At 29.1% G+C, this 23,039-nt stretch overlaps 1 protein-coding gene across 2 annotated transcripts in view; it reads right to left on the reverse strand.

Moving 5' to 3' along the window:
* Positions 1-23,039, reverse strand: part of LOC123294036 — a 52,012-nt gene that overhangs the window by 5,352 nt on the left and 23,621 nt on the right. For both annotated transcript variants that reach the window (XM_044875101.1, XM_044875102.1), the window contains exons 3-12: positions 9,280-9,533; positions 5,426-5,555; positions 5,010-5,257; positions 4,754-4,943; positions 4,574-4,691; positions 4,069-4,184; positions 3,344-3,370; positions 2,016-2,111; positions 1,383-1,638; positions 91-361 (exon numbers count right to left, since the gene is read on the reverse strand). In XM_044875101.1, coding sequence (XP_044731036.1) covers positions 91-361; positions 1,383-1,638; positions 2,016-2,111; positions 3,344-3,370; positions 4,069-4,184; positions 4,574-4,691; positions 4,754-4,943; positions 5,010-5,257; positions 5,426-5,555; positions 9,280-9,533 — 1,706 coding nt within the window. The remainder of the gene's footprint in view (positions 1-90; positions 362-1,382; positions 1,639-2,015; positions 2,112-3,343; positions 3,371-4,068; positions 4,185-4,573; positions 4,692-4,753; positions 4,944-5,009; positions 5,258-5,425; positions 5,556-9,279; positions 9,534-23,039) is intronic.

Here is a 23,039-nt window from a genome sequence, read left to right on the forward strand (position 1 = left end):
CAAGTTTCTATTAGGATAGGATTCTAAATACAGTACTGTATTCAATCAATTAATCGATTAGAAAAACAAATGATATAGAATTAAACTTACCCATTTAAGTGCTTGGCAATAAATGTATGGTCATTAAAAATGTGCAATTTTGTGCCTTTTTTACGCCATCTTGATTTTTGTGCTAATGATAATGGTACCAAATAATGTTTTTTAATACCATTTTCAAGTGTTTCAAGTACTAATGTGCTTGCTTCATTTAAGTATGTTCGAGTTGAAGCACCGCTTATACCAGATGCTTCTGATAAACTTGAACGTCGGCTATTTGTTTCCCCTAAAGATTTATTTAATGTTGGAACAGATAAACGATATCCTATAAACCAAATATTCCGATAGCTTAAAATAAAATAGCTAAATTTGCAAATAAATAGATACAGCAATAAAATACCAAAATGCTTTTAAATAAATTACCGTTTCGATATCAATATCTTAGCTAAAATTAAACTAATACTTATTAGATATCAATATCTTAGCTAAAATTAAACTAAAACAGGCATGCGCGTAAAATAACAGTTACACTCCAATGCACATTATCATAGAAATAAAATGAAGCTCCTTCTAATCAATATCATAAAAAGATGTTTTTTTTTTTCAAATTATAATATTATCTTGATAAGTGGCTTAAATCATTATTTAAGTTCGGAATACTTGTCATGAAATATTCCTCATATCTCTGGTCTTTTTCCAGAGAGAAGTACAGTCAAAACTAATAACTAGATTTCAGTATCTTCGGGAGTACCCCTATTATTTATACGAACTCATAAACATCCATTTATCAATTTCCAGTGATTACATACTGTATCTTGGCTAGATGTTATTGTTTTGGTTAGTAAATGGAAAATAGCTATTGCTTCACGAAAATAGCGGACGTAAAAACGCAAGTTACTAAAAATTTTCTATTTAAAACCGGGCTGAAATATAAAACTATCTCGTCAAACAAATCAACTTGAGATTGTAAGTTTCGGTTTTGAATTTTGACAGCGATCATACCACATAGGAGACAGTGCTTTGAATAAAGAAGCATGATCGCTCTCAATAGACACACAAAACCTGCAGCCTAGCTATGTTATTGCTATACTGCTGTGTTGTTTTCTTTGTTTTATGCATAAGAACGTCTTATACACCTGTTTTAGTCATTTAAGTTATATCTTGGTACGAACCAATAAAATTTCTATCAATAAATAAAACAAAAATATAATCAAATGAAAATTGAAGCTAATTTGCTAAAAAGCAATACAAAAATTTTGAAATTCATTAAAAAAATATTAGCGTTTTGAAATCTTATTTACTGCCCAAAAAATATTTAATTAAAATAAGTAAACAAAATTTGTTACCATCGTCAACATTTGAATGTCTACTACGATCTGCTGAAATAGATCGATTTAATATGGCATCATCATTATTCGTATTATTTTCAGAACGTCCAGCACTTTTCGATCGTGTTTGTGACTTTCCAAATCGTCTTCGTATCGTTCCAAAGAAGTCTCGCTTTTTCCGTGATCTACCTCGTGGTTCTGAATCACTTTCTGACATATTCATATCATTTCGACCAGATGAATCATTCATATTTGATGTTTGCAATTCGCCTGCCTTTAACATATAGAATTTCTGGTTTTAGGATCGATATTTACAATAAAAAATAAAATAAAATAACTAAGAAGAGAACAGTTTTTCACAACCCTTGAGTATTTGGATCGGTGGAGGGCATTCATATAATTGAACAGCATTTTTTAGTATTGTATCTAAATTTTCAGCCAATAAGATATTTTTTACCTTTGGTGAATAATTTTTAGTTCATTGCTAGGAAATAAATTATTTGACCTACCCTTCTTCTTCCTAAAAACCTTTTTGTGTAGGAACATTGCTTTGATAAAGATAATTTTTAATTCAAAATTTAATTTTTCTTTAAAAACGACTTTTCCATCTTTAAAGATAAAAATTAATTAAAATATAGGCACAATTCAAACCTTTTCTTCTTCTGGCACTTTTTGTTCTTGCGCATCGTTAGTAACAACATCATCATCTTCAACTTCTTGGAAACTACCATCTTTTTGTGGCACAACCTATATTAGTCAAACAAAACGACATGCAAGTGATTAGAGAAAACAAATCACACACACCCCAAATAGAATGAAAATTAAGAGTTTTCTTCAGCATGGTAAAAGTTATACTTATCTGTGTGAATCAACTATATACCTAGCTAAATAGATATTGAGCATGTCTTGTTGGAAAATTTGATAGTTGCTTAAACCATTAAAGATTAAGAATTTTATGCCCTTTCAAATGATGTATAAGTATGGTGCGCCATTTTTTATTTCAAAGTTAGGATGGCTAAGAGCGAAGGGGTGAAACTTAAAATTCTGTAGATACCATTTTTGTACCATAATCACATCAGGTCAAGAGGTATTAAGAGTGGATACTTTTGAAATGATCACACTCTATATAGCACGCCTTAGGAAAAGTTAAGAATTCAATTCTGAATTCACAAACATATTTATCAAGTTCTTGTTCGAATTATGAGAAACTGGGCATTTTTACAAAGTTAGTCGAAACAAGAGCACGGCTTTGACTCATCTAGCAGTAAAAAATAATTGTATATGATTAGAAGTATCGTACTTAATAGTTATATAGAGAATGATTTGTCTCGCTGGAATTCACAGGTGGGATAGGGACCGCGAAAGGTAAAATTAAGGTAAATATGTGTTGAAAAATATTGACCCAGCATGAAATAACAAAAATTATAATTTAGTATCAATAATAAGCGTAAAATATGAACCGCAGATCATTTAAGTGGTGGAACACCGAACCAGACCATCCCAATGAAAATATTTTTGACCAATCCTGAAATTTTAATAGCGTGACAAGTATATTTTTTAAATAATAATTCCAAAAAATCACATCGTTTTGTTGGTGGAATACGTTGCCAGATACGCCAAAAGATATTCCTTAATATAGAGTGAGACCGAAGTCGGGAAAGAATGAATATGAAAGAAATATTTTATTGAATGCCACCGAGACTGATCATTCTCTATACAATCATCATAGTCACCAACTCTTGAGGGGAATTTAAAATTTTATTTCAAATGCCTAGTTTTCAATAATTTGATTTGTAATTTATTTAATTAATCTTTAATGGTTTTTCCATCATTTCTTTTAGAACTTTTTCCACTGTTATTTGAATAAAGCAAAAAAGAGAATCTATTATAGTGTTATAGAATATTTATTTGGGTGAATAAATTAAATGCTGTTTGTTTGCGTCAATAGAAGCCGGGCAATGTTTTTATAAATGAATTACCTTTACAGTTTGCCGCTCGTACGGTTGCTGTTTTACAAAAAAAAAAAAGAAAATATACCATTAGTTCACTAAAATCTACAACAATCTGTTTCTAGAATAAAAAACAGATTGGATTATTTCTGTTAAAATAGTTTAAAAATGTCATCGATTTTGTGACAGAATCTTGCTTACTTTAAATCCAACGTTGCAACATCTATATATAAATTCTTTGTATATAGTATATTGAAAATTCAAGTGATCTAAGGTGGTCGAAGTTTTAACAGTTGCTAGGTATAATAATTTAAAAGCTAAAAATAAAGGCTCTTGTTTCCAATTTACTTATAAACCTGAAACTAACCTGTTACAAAATGTATTTCGCAGCTATATATTCTAATTTTTTATATTTAAATATTGAATTAAAGTAATTAATAGATGAATAAATTTCAACAGCCAATAAGCAGAAAAACGATAATGATTATATTGAAACAGTACCTATTTCTGCCACTAGACGTAACAACACCAATCTTGGAATTTTCAATCAAGTTTTTAAACTATTTTAACAAATGTTGAGAATATTGATTTTAAAAATGTTTGAAGGTACAGGGGATAAGAAAAAAAACAAAAAACTAAAACCGATTAAAAAATAAACATGATAATAGATTGAGAACAAATAAAAAAGAAAATTCAAAACCAAAAAAAATAAAAAAATAAAACGAAAATAAAAATGAAGTAAATTTTTAACATACCCGTTGTACGCTGTGTATGATCAATGTACTCTTATTTGCATTGTTGCCTTGCTTATTTCGTTCCAACTCTTGTAATGCTGAATTTGTTAACTCTGCTGTGCCATTAGTCATACCTTCTGAAAAGTTCGTGAAACATGCATGAAAATATGTAACTTCAATAAAAATATTGCAATTTAACGGTAACAGTTCTGTATGACCTATAGTATACCTAAAGTCACTACCGATAAAATTGAAAAAGTTGCACAAAATGATACTGACAACCGTCAAATTACAATTATTGAGATCAAAAAAGATAGGCGCATTCAAAATTGAGGTTTGAATTGATTAATCACATTTATAAGATGTGACTTTCACCGAATTTGTTTTCCTATGTGCTAAAAACGAACTATTTGCCATATCAGATTAAAATGTTCCACTGTGTATACCTACACACGAACTTACAGGTGTCACAAAATTAATTATTAAATAGTGAAAAAGAAGAAAAATATTTAAATTTTTAACTTACCAAATGTTGTTTTGGTAGTCGTTATTAGTTGGCCAGTTGGTGAAACTGTTCGCAATGACTCTTTAATTTTATAAGGTTTGCCAGTTATAGGAATATCGGCACCCTCAATAAAAAGGAACTGAAAGCAAATAAAATACGATAAACTTCAAAGAAAATTAACAATAGATTTCAATTTCATACTTCAACAGTTAATGTTCCGGTAATATTGTCAGATTCATAAGGCCGATTTTGTAGAGAAATTATTTGTCTTTGGGACGGATTAATTAATAGTTCTTCCACACCAACAATACCCAAGCCTAAAAATCTATTTGTCTTGTTTGCACGATCATATATTTCAAATAATAATTCAGCTGTGTTAGTTGATAAATCGCTGAAAGAAAACAGAAAAATTTTACAACACTCGGCACGAGTTTATAGAGATTAAAATGAAAATTACAATAAAAAGTGTTCATCCCAAATTGGACTTTCAGTATTTTTCTTAACCGATGTTTGATTTTTTTGAAATGGTTCATCCATTTCGACAACACAATACGGTTCAATAGGTGATCCATCATCTGATGGTTTTAATTGTGCGGCACGAATTACTTTGACTAGAAGTCTTTTATCACCATATAACGTTGACTGTTGATGATTACTTCCTCCATAATTATTTGGCGTTGATGTCATATGAGGTCCTGTCGAGGTCTAAAACATAAAATCAGAACGTATATAAACAAATATTATAGAATAAAAGAAAAATAGAAAAAAATTCAAAAAGGAAGGAAGTGGTTTGGGCAAATAATCGGAGTTCTACTGTAACATCCTTTTAAACAGCAACAAGTCTTATAAAACTAAAATGAAAATAAATTTTACCATTCCATCGTAATGTACAGGATATACTTGTGCAGGTGCGATCGGATGTCGCGTGAGATGTGGACATGATTGATATTGTGATAAATTTATATGTAGTTGGGTGTTTCTTATTGCAGTCGTAACAATTTCCCTAATAACAAAAATACATAAATCTTATTATAATGGAAAAAAAGGATATTGATCAAGCTTGATAAATTAAACATACATATACCGAAGGTTCCATACACAGAAAATAAATAAAAACAAGTGAAAACTAACAATTGACCGAGTTACTTGTTGAAATAACAGTGTTGATAACACAGGCAAATATGATCCGATCTTATTGGAATTTCTTTTGAAATCCACTAATTTTGGGTCATTTTTTTTAGTTGTGATGTCAGTTTTTCGCTATCTATCTGTTATTTGCTTAATTCTGGGACGACGATACCACATTCATGAAACTATAAGAGCTAGGTTAATTTTGATCACAAATTTGAAAAGAATGACCCAAATTTAGTAGAATTTCATACTTGGTTTATCAAAATTAGATAGCATTAGGATGTGAAGAGCAAAATTAATTTTTTTGGATTTTGATGACGTCATAAAGTTAAAAAATTTGATTTTTTTCATAACACGGGCAAATTTGATCCGTTCTTATTGGAATTTTTTTTGAAACCCACTAATTTTGGGATTTTCTTTTCAGCTGTGATGTCAGTTTTTCGCTAGTTATCATTTATTTGCTTAATTCCGGGACCAGAATATCACATTCTTGAAACCTATAAGAGCTAGGTTAATTTTGATCACAAATTTGAAAAGTATGGCCCAAATTTAGTAGATTTACATACTTGGTTTATCAAAATTGGATAATATTTGGATGTGATAGAGCAAAAATAATTTTTTTGGATTTTGATGACGTCATAAAGTTAAAAAAATTTGATTTTTTTGATAATACGGGCAAATTTGATCCGATTTTATTGGAATTTTTTTTGAAACCTACTAATTTTAAGCCATTCTTTTCAGCTGTGATATCAGTTTTTCGCTAGCTATCATTTATTTGCTTAATTCCGGGACCAGGATATCACATTCTTGAAACCTATAAGAGTTAGGTTAATTTTGATCACAAATTTGAAAAGTATGGCCCAAATTTAGTAGAATTACATACTTGGTTTATCAAAATTGGATAATATTTGGATGTGATAGAGCAAAAATAATTTTTTTGGATTTTGATGACGTCATAAAGTTAAAAAATTTGATTTTTTTTGATAATACGGGCAAATTTGATCCGATTTTATTGGAATTTTTTTTGAAACCTACTAATTTTGGGCCATTCTTTTCAGCTGTGATGTCAGTTTTTCGCTAGCTATCATTTATTTGCTTAATTCCGGGACCAGGATACCACATTCTTGAAACCTATAAGAGCTAGGTTAATTTTGATCACAAATTTGAAAAGAATGACCCAAATTTAGTAGAATTTCATACTTGGTTTATCAAAATTAGATAGCATTAGGATGTGAAGAGCAAAAATAATTTTTTTGGATTTTGATGACGTCATAAAGTTAAAAAATTTGATTTTTTTCATAACACGGGCAAATTTGATCCGATCTTATTGGAATTTTTTTTGAAACCCACTAATTTTGGGCCATTCTTTTCAGCTGTGATGTCAGTTTTTCGCTAGCTATCATTTATTTGCTTAATTCCGGGACCAGGATACCACATTTTTGAAACCTATAAGAGCTAGGTTAATTTTGATCACAAATTTGAAAAGTATGGCCCAAATTCAGTAGAATTACATACTTGGTTTATCAAAATTGGATAATATTTGGATGTGATACAGCAAAATTAATTTTTTTGGATTTTGATGACGTCATTAAGTTAAAAAATTTTATTTTTTTGATATCACTCATGTGCTTAATTCCGGAATCAGGACTCCGCATCTATGCGGCTAACGAATATATTTCTTTTTTCTATCGTCACCTAGAGCTTTTCTTAGCATTAAAATCCAATATTGCGAGCGAACCGTGAAAAAGACAGTATTGGGAAGCATTCAAAATTCAATTAATTATATGATTTACTGTAGGTACTCAATGGAATCTTAAGGTGGTCAAAAAGACAAGAAGGATTATTGTAAGGTGGTATTGGTTTGAAATTTTCTAGTGTGGTGGATAAGTAACGGCTAGTATTTGTGTGTGCAGAAAATAATAATTTTTCTAAACCCGTTTATGGTAAAAATACTGAATTCAGTAAATTTTTATAATTATTTTACTAGTTATAAACACGTACATATTTTTCACCATTTAAAGTAAAAAACAGTTTAGTTATGTAATTATAATTTGAAAACAGATCAGTCAGTATATTGATTTTATTTTGTAATAAAATATAAACATGAGTAATTGAACATTGTTTTACATAGATCCTAGCGTATTATTTGCCAAATTTTTTTTGTGAAGCATAACATAATTATCTTGATCACAAACACAGTGATACAACAACATATAGCACGCAGCATCTCATACTAATGAATCTACTATTTAACTATGAGAAATGTCAAGGTAAATTCTTGGCGTTTCTATTATAGATATTTATTTCTATCGTTGTACACTTTCGAACAAAAAAGTAAGATTATTCGACTTCATAATGCTTTCTGATCTAAGTGATGTGGTCAAGAAGTAAATGGGTTGGACTGGATCTCACACATTGGCTGTGTTCTGGATCACACACATTACGGTATTCAAGCTATTTTTGATCCAACAAAATTAAATATAGAAAGATAACGAACCTAACATTATGCGTATCTCAATTGCAGATTTAATTGAAATATTCCATTTCCACAAAATTGTTTAAACATAATTTTGGAATTGTTGTTAATTATAATTTTTAAAACTATTAGTAAATACGATTTTCAAGTATTCTGATTTAGTATTTTCAGTATAGGAATGTTATTGTATTTTTATAGCCAGGACAATATATTAAGACCACTTTTCAATTGAGTAATAACATCAAGATATGCTCAAAACATTGCCAATTGACCTATGTTGCTCATTTACGAATTCGACCTCACTTTTTACGTCTTGGTCACGCTATAAACATTTTAGCTTGATATATTTTATCGTTTTTGAGTTATCGTGTACACAGACGGACAGGCAGACAACCGGAAATGGATTAATTAGGTGATTTTATGAACACCTATATCAAAATTTTGTTCGTAGTATCAATATTTTTAAGCGTTACAAACTTCGGACTAAACTTAGTATACCTTGATGTATATTTCATATATACATGGTATAAAAATATTTTTCTCAGTGCCGGATATTGATCTTAGTAACTCTTTTATAGAATGCGCGTATGTAAACTTAAAAGCTTTAAATACAAAAATTAATATTGCAGTGTTTTAGGAAGTTACGGAAATTAATTTATATCATTTGATTGTGTGGATCCACACATTCACTTGAACAGATTGTTATTTCTATATTCTGAGTATGATTTTTTTTGTCAGTGAGTGTAGTATTGTCTGTAGTAAAGTCTATTCAATTGAAATATTGAATAAAATTATCTAACTTCACCGTTTAGCACGTGTAAAAAAGTGGCATTTTATTTTCGGACACTACATTTGAATTCCTAAATAATAAAGAAATTCACCAGTATGGCGTCGGTTTATGACATCATCAGCACTGGCCAGTATACTGGTGAATATTACGGAACACACTCTAGATGTATTACATTAAATATTCAAAATTATGATTTATTTCTTGTTTATTTGATATGGAACTTTCGATATAAAAAATTTATTGAGATAAATAATAAGGACAATTAAAATCTGAATAAAATAGAAACATAAAAAAAAAAGATTCTATGAGCAATTATATGCATATACTTACGTAAGGACATCTTGTAATTGTGTTTCATCTAAATTATTTTTAATTGTACCAACAGATGCAAGATTAATTTTAATTTCTGGCCAACCATCACATTTTAAATCAGCTAATAATTTTTCACTAATACACACAATATTTAATCTTGCACGAAAACGATTTATATTTACACGATAATGAGATATTTCTACTTTTTCACCTTTTTGTCGAAAACATTTTAATTGTAAGGCCGCTGTTGCATCGCAATCACATGTTATTGTCTGTAACAAAACAAAATCGAAATTAATAATTATATTAAGGAGATATGCAAGGATTGAATAATAGTAGGGATTTCAATAAAACTTTATAAATACATTTTTTGATTAACAAAGTTTCCAAAAATCACAAAAAATTCCTAATCTTGTAGTTTATAATAATACCATAAAAATATAAGGTTGCCGATGATATAACAACAAAATTTTAATTTAATTATGAATTCATCGAAATCCATCATTTGATGAACAGAGACGACTATAGTTAGAGTATTGATGATTGAAGAGCGATATCTATATTATCAAATTTATAAGCATCACTTGCACACAATATATTATATATTTTTGTAGTTGCATGGTATTGTAAAACTAAAAATAACACATTATTTGACTACAACTACCTTATGATTTCTGCGGTAGTGCCTTAGTTATTACTAATATTAACGAATTTCATTTTGGCCGTCGAAGAATACATTTATGTATAATATAGTCCAAGCAAATTAGGTTTTTTGGACAAAATAAATGAGCAAGTTTTTTTAAAGTGTACTTTTTATGTCAAAAATGAAATCCAATTAATCAATCAGCGAGTTAGGGTCGGTTAGGTACTTATACATCTTAAATATTTTTTGGGGTGTTTGCTGTTTTTTTGCATTGGAACTTAAATTTAATCATAAATAATGACTCTACCAAATGAAAATTTGGATTAACATTTTTTCATCTTCAAGATAAAATGTTATATGGTACCTACTAGTGCTTTTGCTTAGGGAGTGGTAATCACCCCTTGTAGGAGGTGGAAAAATATATGTTGAAAATGGTAACGAGAATTAATAGAGCGATAAAATCTAAGCAAAAACATCATTTTAGTTATAATTTAAGACATAATAAAGGAAACTGATGAAAAACCATGATCATATGTTTTCAGAAATCATTGGTTTTTGTCGTAATGTGCTTGGACTAGTTCAGAAAAATCAATGAATATGCTATGTTAAAAAGGAACGAAGACACCATGTCGCCATTAAATTCACTTCAAAAAGAAATGAATAAAGTAAATGAAAGATATATAACTTATATTTTAACGAGTACAATTTCAAAACATATTATTTGAACTTATTAAAAGTACAGTAGTACATTAAATATTAAATTTCTATACAATATGCAAAGAGTCCGTAGAAAATAAACAAATATTTAACAGTAAAAATTCATTAGGGAAAATATACTAAGCCGGTTTTCAACCAAACAGACAAACAAAACAAAACAGAAACTCATGTCGAAAAAAACAAAATTGCAATTTTTTTAAAACTTTAAGACTGGAAATGTAATGGCAATTAAAGTTTCAGTTTTGTTTTTGTTTTTCAAACAAAAACTCAACTGCCCGTTTGGTGGAAAACCGGCATTAGATATGCCAGTATTGGCTTTGGTCATTTCAAGTTTATTCCTTTGCTTGTAGAACGTTAAAGACCTGTAATAATAAAACATTGGAAGCTCTTTAAACAAAATTTTCCCAGACGGAAGTACCAAAGTCTTCATCAAAGAAACTATACCATGTGTGTTTGTACCATCTAGGCATATACATATCTGTAGTATGACAGAATACATCCGTTTAGTAATGCATCTAAGCGAGAGGTATTATATACATGTATTGTAAGACTACAGATACGATACGACAGATCTTCTGTTGTATGCATGCAGAGAGTGGGAGTTTTGTTGCGTACAAATATTATTAATTAACTAAAAAACTCCCACTCTCCAAGCGTCTTCCAACTAATGTTCAATACATGTATATAATACCTCTCGCTTAGATGCATTACTAAACGGATGTATTCTGTCATACTACAGATATGTATATGCCTAGATGGTACAAACACACATGGTATAATTTAGCTTCTTGTTGACAGGAGTATTGTTCATTGTTCTTTGTCTGAACAATTTACCTGATTTATTGGATGCTGATACTTTTTTTTTTTAAATTAATCAGTACAGAAATTCGCCTGGATTAAAAATTCGTACTAATATTCATCGCTTTCCTTCCTTGAAAGGGAATGGTTCAAAAGATATACTTAAATCTCCACTTTATATTTTCTTTATTTGCAGTGTGCAAACGATATACTTTTTGTATTAATGCGAGTTTGGATTCGATATATTATCGGTTCTTAAATACCTTAAAGTATCCATCTTTATTTTCGGTCCAGCTTTGTCTTAGTGAAGTGGGAACCACATCAGTGAGAATGGCTTAATTACAATAAGATGCATACCAAAAATATTATACTCCTAGAAGCTGCCTTTCCAAGACAGTAGACACTGATTACGAGAAAAGACTGTTGAGAGATTGGGCGTTGGACGTTAAGAAACTTCCATGGTAAATAGGACGAAGACACATTGATGCACTTCTTCTGTCAATGCTCAACTCTAGCTACCAGAAAATTGGCATCTGAAATTTTTTATAATATCTTCGGTCGTTGCAAGGATTTTGAAATGGTTCAAGAGGTAGTGACAATCTAGTGTAAATTAAATTTTATCGAACCCTTAGCAATAATGACCATTCAAACAAATTTAATAATAAGGTAGCAATTTTTCTTTTTATCACCAGATGTCATGGCGACATACACACATGTTAAGTTCTCAATAAAATTTATAGTCACGTAAACTAGAATTTAAGCTTTACACAGAACAAAACCACTATTCATCAAACAACAAACACTACCTACTTACTTTCATTTTGTTTTGTATAGATATTCTTCTTAATATAAATTCATTGTACTATCTGTATAGTAAGGAAGCATGATATAAGATCTCATATGTAGGATTATATTTGAACATAAAAGGGAGATGTCAACAATAGTGTTGTTTAATAAGGGAGTAGCTTTAACTTTTAACGTTAGTGACCTTTTTATTTTATACGTAGTACTTATATTATGAACTATTTTTGTTATCCTATTCTAGAGAGTATAATTGGCCTTATTTTATCGTCGAACAAAAAAATGTCATCCATATTAAAAGCTTTCGTGAATATATTAACAAACACGAGTTTGTTAAACTTTTTCTATTTATTTAATCATTACATTGACAACTAACTACACTGCTTAAGGGAAATATCAGAGCTAAACTACACTGCTAAAGGAATATATTAGGGCTTAGCCCCGGAAAATAAAGGTTTTTCTGCTTAAAAAGTCCAAGTGAAGTTTTTTTCACCGGGATTATCTTTATTTGGATGCAAGAAATGACCCATAAAAAGTGCATTGTAATATTATGTGCGCAAAAAAATTTATTCAAGGCCAAAGGCCTTACGCTCGCACCCACAGCAAAATCTCAACATGTCTGGCAAGACGTAAAAACCATTAAAACTGTCCAGCTACTGAGATAACATTTTTTTATAGGCTCCGAAGTAACATATATAAAATTAATCTTTTATACTATAACGAAAGTATAGTTATAATTTATTACAATTTAAGAGTGTCCGGCAAGGGGTTGAAACCCCATGAATAACGTTATTTCTAAAGTTAACCTGAAGAAAATAAAAAAAAATTGAACTTTATAAACTAAGGTACTATTTTATACACCTTGACTACCTGTTACCTGCCCAAGTAACCACAATACTTTATAGTGGCTGGTCGTTCTTACCTGTGTTGGAGGCATACACAGAGAAACTTTCAGCTTTTATAAAATAACGAAGGTCTGGCCGTTTGGGCTCTTGGACTACTACTTTACTCACCATGGCTTTACTTTATAACACAGTTAGTGCACAAAACTCTTTCACTATCATGTTTTCGACAAAAATATTTAAGGTTTCGACTTAAAATTGTCAAAAGAATACGCTCTTAAGCTATGGCCATTGAGTCACGGTACCCTTTATAGTCATAATCTATGTTTTTTAAATCTCATTTACATATATTAGTTATTGAGCGCGAAATGTAATTTTATTAATGAAAAATAAAAAATAAAAGAAAATTATGCACTGTTATGAATAATATCACGATTCACGGAACTATTGTTTAGGAAGCTCTGTTGTAAAAAATGTACAGTTATAAATTATTCTATAATGTAGACACATATAAATTGTATACGCTTTCCTTTTATTCAAAAGGTTAAACTTTAAATATTTATATTTCCATTCATTAATATTAAGTTAAATAAAATTTTAATCAAATTTTACTAAAATTATGATTTTTAAGATTGAATAATATATATTTATATCATTCTTAAGCCTATTATTTATGCATAATTTAAAGGAACATTGGAATTTCACGTATAAGCAAGCATATTTTTGAGATCCAAATGGAAATGAGGTTTAGTATGCAAAATTCTCAGTTATTTCAAAATTTCTCGCCCCCTAAAAATTTTTTAAATGAACTTATTCAATTCAATCCAATCATTTTAAGACCTACATTTTAATATATATCAATGTTCAGAAAATTCCTGGAGAGTGTGAATATTTAGAAATAGAAATTTTTCTTGGAGAAACATTTGTGAATATTTTTTGAAGTGAAAACTTCTTTAACGACGTTGGGCACTTTTTAGTAGGGGAAAATGTTATGGGTTCACGTTACCGACATGCTGTGCGCGCGCTGACATGCTTATAGCAGTATATCTGTAGCTATACAGCTGACGTATTGTGTAACATTAGTGCTGCGTATATAACAAGTACATTGAAATTTATGTTTTCACTTCTATCGGCAGTCCCTATGACTGCCATTTTTTTTAATCTGGCTTTTCTTTAAAGGTTATGTAGAGATTTTTATCACCCTCCTCCCCTATTTAATGAATAAAGTTTTGGGAAAGCTTGGGAAGCTCTGTGATAAAGTTTTTGAGTTGGAACTTTTAAAAACGATATAAAAATGGTGTAAAGATGAAATTTCTATAAAATATAATGGCGTCTAACTCACTTTTATATCAATATTATGTAATCGTATATCTGAAATACCTATTTACTTGAAAGCTTAATGACATTTATAATTTCCGTAATACCTATCTTGGCGACAGTTGACCTATGCTATTGAGTTCATTAATATAAATTTCATTGATTTAAAGCATTATTTTCTTTCAATGTCATGAATCAAATACATACAAATATAAAATGATATAATTTTTAAAAAAAAGTAGTAATCAGATGACGTAATCTAGATATATAACTTCCATCTGCACAATATGTTATAAAAATAATGTGAAAATTTTATGATAAAATCATAATAACCTGAATCAATAGTTATTTAAAATTGTTAATAATATCAATATTTTATCTTTTTTTCGAAATCCCAACGGATTCCAAAAATAACAAGAGTAAAACACTGATAAAAATCTTTTCAGAGTCATATCTTAATCGATGTGAATTTCGATACGTATAAGGTGATATATTTCTACATCTATCGAAGCAGAGGCTAGAATTTGGGACCCTTTAACCTGTAATCATCTTCGGTTCTAAGGATTCCATACATGAAATAGTTAAAGAAAGATTTTTATCTTCGTACAATCCATTGCGTAGAATTTCGTTAGATATGTCTTGAAAAAGGATTATTCGAATCTAGAGGCGGATTTAGAAATTTTTCAATCGTATATCACCAAAAATCTACTAAGTTTCAAATAATCGGTTTACAAGAATCAAATCGCATTTGTCGGGGGTTTTTTAAATTTGTAAATTTCACTTGTAACTATAAGAAATGTCATATGATTTCGCGTAGAGTAAAAAGGATATCGGAAAGTTTCAAAAAGTATTTTAAAGGAAGAGGGAAAAAAAGGACTTCCAATTTCCATATGAGAAAAGAATTACATAGTGGTGTTACAGAATTTCGAATCAAACCGAAAAACGAACTTTTCTCTTTTTTAAGGTAAAAATATTTCGAAAACCTTATCCCATCAGTGTAATCTTTATGGCAATTACGTTTTTATTTGATGAACAGCTGCGTAAAAGGTTTATGGAAGTGGAAAAATACAATGACATAATATTTTTTTTATATAAAATACAAAAATATATTTCATTGCAGACATAACAATAAAAATAATGTTACACACCCAATTAAAGGTGGATCCCACAATATTATTGCTCCTACCTAATAACGACCTTCGTTTACCTAAATTTTATGTATGTATGATGACATGCCTCAAATAAACATAATAATATTTTATAGAGACATTATCATGGCGGAATTAATTGCCAATCATTATTTAATGTATGTAATAAAAGTTTAATATATTTCAATTATCTTCTTTTGTAATAGTATAAAATTTTTATAAATATTTTATATAAAATTATCAGGTAGAAACTTAATTGAAAACTCAAATGAGTGTATTTGTTTATGATACTATACGTTTGCATATCGCAAAAATACAAATAAGAATATTGGTAATGTATTTCCCATGAGAGAAAACTCAGCATTTTCCTTTAAAAAGACATGAACTATCTCTCAATACAGTGGCATATGTAATTTGAATGAAGCATGATAAGAAGAAAGATACTTTTATTTACTTCTCAGAGGAAATAATGGGGCCGATTTTGAAAATCTCCAGTTTTCCATATTTCCGCGGTTTCAAGTCCTTAATATCCGAATCAAACCTTTTCAATGTGATGTCTGTGTGTGTCTGTGTACGTATTTGCGTATGTTCGTTCGGATTCTTTCGCCTCGATTATCTCGCGAGTTAATTATGACATTAACACGTGACTGGGCTTATTCGACGCTTAGTCGCGTATTTAAGAACTGAAAGAGTTTTCAGTAGAATTAGTTGAGCCGTTTTTTAATGGTAATAAAAAAACTGGAAAAAACAGAATCTGAAAAGTGGATAAAACACATCTTTAATCTATGGAGATAATGATCGTTCCAGCATAAGCTGCAGTACATGTTCGAAGAATAATCTATCAAGGCTAACAAGACCCTTTTTTAATGTTTTTCCTCCTCTGAGAAGTTAGTCGTGTGGACTATAGGGGTCGCACTCACACGACTTCAGTAACATACCGACTATATACTGCCAATTTTTACTTTGTTTGTAAGAGTGACTATCTTTCTTGACTTACATGACGTACGTAAAAAGCAAAAGCAAAAGGAATATTTACATATACAAGATGGGTCCAACGGATCCAAAACCCTATTGACCTGTATTGCTAATTTAAGATCTTATTCTCACTTTTTACGTCCCGAGCAAGCTATAAAAAGAGAAATAGACGGACAACCAAACATGGACTTATAACTAAAATTACGATAGCAGTATCATAAAAAATTCGTGAATTATCTTTTCCTGTGTACAGTATTAAATAAAAATCTACTATTCTTTCAATCTACCTTAAATTGATAATATATTACGTAAATTATTCACATAATAATATAAATGAAAAAAAAAGTTTAATAAAAATCAATTGCCTATTCTAGAATATAGAATAATAGAATAGAATTATCATTAAAGACCAATACAATCATTGTTTATGCACATTTTATGTTAAATCTATTGTCACATAATATGTATATTACCTATAGCAAGCAATATATTATTTATAATTCGGTTCATTTACTTTTAATCTGAATACATAATTTATAATTTAGGTAAATTCCTTCTTCTTACATAGCATATTAAAACAATATGTTTTTTACATATCAAAAAAAAAATATAATGATAAAAAACTAAATAATAAATTCATTTAGGAGTTCATTATTTAAGGTGGTTGTAAAACCTACAGTATTGTACAAATGTTTTGGTTTATTGCACGGTCCATACATATAAACCAAATACATGCTTAGTAGTCAAGTAATATATTATTTTTAGCTTTACAATACCACACAACTACAAAAATATATTATATATTATGTGTAAGTGCTGCTTATAAATTTGATAAAATAGATATCGCTCTTCAATCATCAATACTCAACTATAGTCGTTTCTATTCATCAAATGATGGATTTTCGATGAACTTATAATTAAATTAAAATTTTGTTTTTATATCATCGGCAAAATTAAATTTTTATGGTATTATTATAAACTGCAAGATGGTCTAAATATTTTAGATGGTTTTTTATCACACTCGATTTTTTTATATAGAAATATCCAATTGAAAAGGATAACCTATATGATTCTCATTTTTTTCAACCAACTTTGAACGATAAAATAATAAGAAAAAGTCCGATGACCTAGGAACTTTTTGTGATTTTTAGAAGCTTTGTTAATCAAAAAATGTATTTATAAAGTTTTATTGAAATTCCTACTATTATTCGATCTTATCCTGTGTTGTATTCAAATGTGTTGAATTCGAATGGTATTTTGTAATGTTCCATGGAAGTTTAGATAAAAATAATAATAATAATCTGAATAACATTCTATAGATTTATTACAAAACCTTTGAAACTTTTGTTTATAAAGAGGAAAAAGTTTTTCCAAAATAAATTTCCCCGACTTTGCAGATTTTCCAATTGAATAATTAAAAAATTGCATGGCTCTAGTCTTTATGTCTGTAGATTGCAATCAAAGCAGTGAATAATTTTACAAACGAAAATACCATGTTGCCTAAATAGGTACGAAGATAATTGCTGTTATGATAAAAATATGAATAAAAATTTATTTTAACGACGACATAACATTATCAGTAGCAGCCAGCAGCGTAACAGTAAAAAATATACATTTAAATGTCAAAATAAAATGTTATAAAAAATATATACAACAGAAATAAAATTGGAAAATAGGTCAGTAATGTTTAAATTTAATTTTCTGGTGTTGTTTTCTGTACACGAAATATAAAAATAATTTGCATACATATTTCTGAAAGAGAGGTTATTGTACACCTCTTCGTTAAAAACATCAACATCTTGTTTATTATTTTAACAAAATGTATTATGGATGATACTCATGTTATGAGTCAGAACAAATTAATTTCATAAAATACAGCGAGCTATCCATACTTTTTTTAGTTTCACTTATAATACAGTAGAATCTCGATAACTTAAACCTCGGTAACATAAAAACCTCTGTTACTTCAAAAAATACTATGTTCCCTTCCCATCAGAGCCCAAAACCTCTATAACTTAAAATACGCAACCTCTATAACTTAAATAAATAATCTCTGTATAGGCCCTCAGTAACTACATAGAAACATGTACATACCTCTATATTAACTAGGGTACATAGAAACATGTACATACCTCTATATTAACCTTTACCTAACATGGACCCTTGATAACTTAAAACCTCTATAACTTAAAATATTTTGTGTTTCCCTTGGACCTTAACTTATCGAGATTCTACTGTAATAATAATAACAGCCTTTCTTTTCCGAATTGTAGGTCATTTCTTAAAAGTTTATATAATATCTCTCAATTCGGTGTGCCTTTTGGCATAGGTCCCCTCCAACTGTCTCCTTTGCGTTCTGTCTCCTGCAACCCTTGACCAATAAAGCCTCAAAGTGAGGCGTATTTCATCTTCCCATCTTCTTATTGGGCGACCATGTTTGCTCCACTTATTTTTATTACACTGTAGTATATGGCTGACCCAACCCCAATTTTGATGATCAATGCAGTAATTTTTGTTTTGTTCCTTATTTCAAATAGTCTGATTCTGTATTTGAGCTTTACTCCAGACATACTTCTCTCCATAGCTCGTTAACACCTTATTAGCTTCAGGCGATGCTTTTCAGTGAGTGCTCAAGACTCACACCCATACGTAATGCAAGAAAGAATACACGTTTCAAATGTTTACTTTTAATTCTGCGGCTTAGTGTTTTGCTCTTCATTATTTCTTAAGTGACCAGAACTTTCTCCAACCACTTGCTAATCGTTTGCCGACTTTCTTGGACATCATAAGTATAAGTATACTCCTGAACATATTCAAAACTAATATCATCTTTTTTTATGTCTACCAGTGTGGAGTTAGTCATTAATTTTGTTTTACTAGGGTTCATTTCTAGGCCGATAATACGTATTTATTCTATTTCTTGGGAAAAGATTTTGGAAAAATTCAAAATGGCTTTTGAAAGGAAATGATGGCGTAAACTTTTTTGTGAGAAATCTGACTTGGAATTTCTCAAAAATGTGACGTGCTGAAGCAATTTTGTGCACGTCAAAAACCTTTCAAAAAGTAAACTCATGCTTCTGTTAAAAATTTGTGTTCACCAATGTTAAGCATTTTTAGGAATCTAATGCCCCATACATTTCGATTTTTAAATGCAAAAATTAATTCATTTGATTTCATCAATAATTCAATATGACAAGAATATATTTGAAAAATTGATCCTTATGTTACTGTTCATTGATCAGGCGAGTACAATATAATCTCATTATCAGATATATACACAATGATTAAGCATTTCCATTTTAGTTTCTGAGCACCTGTAAAATATTAGTGTAAAACTAATAAGGCATTCTTACCAAATTTTTAAGTATTGTTTATCTGTAGGTACATATTTTCATGATAAAGTCAAACACCTGCGATAATAGCAAAATTATTCTTAAAACCATTTTTATCCCGAGTGCCCAAATACATTTGACCCTGATAATTTTAATTGCTACATACTTAGATAAATATGTCTCGTTTACAAAGTAATGATAAATAATCACTCAAACCTAATTTCAGTAATGCTAACAAAATTTTATCATACAACTATTTTTGGATTTACCTAAATTTTGATGTTAAGTTTTTATCAAAATTTATGTGTTCATCATGGGTGGTTTTTATGTATAAAATTTAACTATTTCTTTCTTATCTGCTTTAATATTTCACTAATAATGTGACCTCGAACCATACTCAGAAAAACGATATTTTCTAATGTATAAGGCGTTAAAGACATATTTTATCATTGCCAGTATATTTTTTTTTTCACTTTTATGTTTTTTTTTTCATCGTTAGCACACTTGATGAATATTAAGACATTAAAGTAAGCTATAAAATTTAAGCTTGGTATCTCTTTTTGTTTTTGAGTAATCGTTATAACACGACAGACAGACAGACGACAGACAATCGGAAATGGACTAAATAGGTGATTTTATGAACACCTATACCATAATTTTTAAGCATCAATATTTTTAAGCGTTACAAACTTGGGACGAAACTTAATATACCTTGATATATATTACATATATACATGATATAAAAAGATTGGCCTCATAAAATATAGGATAAAGCCATTTTTATGTACTCGATTATATTAGACCAATAAAAAACACGAAAAAATAAATCTTGGACATAATTTGTTTTTTCATGTAAATTTGAGAAATTGAACTTAAAATAGGATATTTTTTTCTTACTAAAATTAATAATCTATTTTAAGTAGCATGAATAATGTTTTGTAGATTAAACTAAATTTAATACGAGTTGTAATAAATGTCAAAATATTCAACATAATCTAGCTAAATAAATTTTTGCATTAAATTCTCGTTGAATATTCCATATTTAATATGCATTAATATGCGTGCAAGTAAAGTATAATACTAAGAAATCTAAAATTTATTAGTCATGTGTAGTTAAGAGGTAAATGAAGTATTTATGATTTCAATTGACTAAACTTTTTGAAGGTAGTTGGGTCAGTCATAATTTACGGATACAATCATTATTTACATCATTAAAAAAAAAAAACTTGTCAGCACCAGATCTCCGTTACTAAGGTCATATTTCCCGCTCATTCGATGTTTTTTAAGCCCTGAACCAAAAAAGATGTGTTATAGGTTTGACCGCTATATGTGTTTGATTGCGGCATCGTAGCGCCTAAGCGGATTTGTTTTTGATTTGTTTGAAAGATAATTTAATGGGGAGTGTTCTTAGCTATGTTCAAAGTGCGAGACTAAGGTTCCGTACTCGAAAAAAAAAACTACCCTAAAAACTAGGAGATGAACCTCAGTTTGTAGAAGGCTCTAAAGAAAAAGGTAATTTAATCTAGAGTGTTCTTAGATACGTTTCAAATACGAGTTTAGGATTCCGTACCCGAAAAACTTCTCGAGGGTTTTTTAAATTTTGTAAAATTCACTTCTCTCTAGGAATTTTGTAGTTTTACTTCTAGTAAATTTTAATTTTTCAAACTGTGCATATATATTTTAATATTTTTAGTGAATCCAAAATGAGTAGTCGTATTTATTTTAAAAATAATTTTAAATGATTTGAGTTGGTTGATTTCTATGACGATGATGCCAAAAAATATTCAATATCATAGTTCTGTGTTATACACTTCCAATATTTGTAGTCTCTTTACAAAGGTAATTGTAATTGAACTCATAAATAAATATATACGTGATCTCAAAGTTTTTATTTTGCAAGTATATTAAGCTGCAGTAAATATGCATATCCACGATTTACAGTTTTTCTTACGAAAACAAGATTTTTGTAGATCTTCCGGAGGAACGTACTTAAACATAATACTGAGCTTAAAATTCTTAAGAAACTTAATTTCTTATAAAAAGTAGGTACTAACTGTTTTTTTACAATACACGGCTTAAATTAAATAGGAAATTCTCACATCTCTATATATTATAAATACGAAAGTAAGCTTGTTTGTGTGTTTGTTTGATACGCTTTTACGCTAAAACTAGCGAATGGTTTTTAATGAAACTGAACAGAAATATAGCTCATACTTCAGAATAATACATGAGATATAATTTATAAAGATATATTAATAAAAAATTTAAAAAAAAATTAAAATTAATTTAATTTGACATTACCATAAATTACAGATTCCTGTAAAAGTAGTCATTTGGCATTACATAAATTACAGATTTCTGTAAAAATAGTCAATAAAAAATATTTCACGGACATCTTTATACTCAACGAATAATTACGACTATTATACATTTAAAAAATAGAAAACCATACATATATTTTACCTGTGCAAAACAATCCTTACCATTATTTCGAGTGTTATAGAAAGGAGATAAGCGAGAGCAATCTTTATCAATCATTACTTTTAAACCCAGCGAAGCGGGTGGGTATCACTCTAGTAATTCAATATTTACTAAAATAGTAATCTATATAATAATCGGTAAGTTATGATTTATTTAGAAAAGTTTGAATGTGTTTCATTTGTTTAATTTAAAGCAAAACATGATAAAAATGTTTTGATTTAAGCCGCCAACACAAAATTATTAATTTTCTATTTTTCAGTTCACTATAATTTTGATTTCCTCATAATAATGCGATGAATACCTTTTGTTTATATAAATTATGTGATGACATGTTTGGGTGCCAAGTAAAACTAATTGCACTTTTTTCAAAAAAACTACTTTACTCAAGGTCGTCAATAAATTTCTACAATATGGTGTAAATAAATGTGGATGCAAAATGATTTTACGTTTTACGAAAGTTTAAAGATTTTAAATTTCGAAAAATTTTTATTTTCGTATTTAAAATTGATTGAATGGTTGCGCAACCCTTACAAAAAGAGTCAGGACTACGGAAACATTATCTAGCCAAAAGAAAATATATCTTGAATTTTCTTTATCTAACCAACTCGAAAAAATATGAATACTTTATTAGATTAACGTAATCTTGCGCATTGCGAAATTATCTGCGAAAACGAGAAAAAAAAAGTTTGGTTTACCCAAAAATGGCGGGTTTATTTTGATCCTA

This window comes from Chrysoperla carnea, chromosome 2, assembly GCF_905475395.1.
Source record: "Chrysoperla carnea chromosome 2, inChrCarn1.1, whole genome shotgun sequence".
NCBI lineage: Eukaryota > Metazoa > Arthropoda > Insecta > Neuroptera > Chrysopidae > Chrysoperla > Chrysoperla carnea.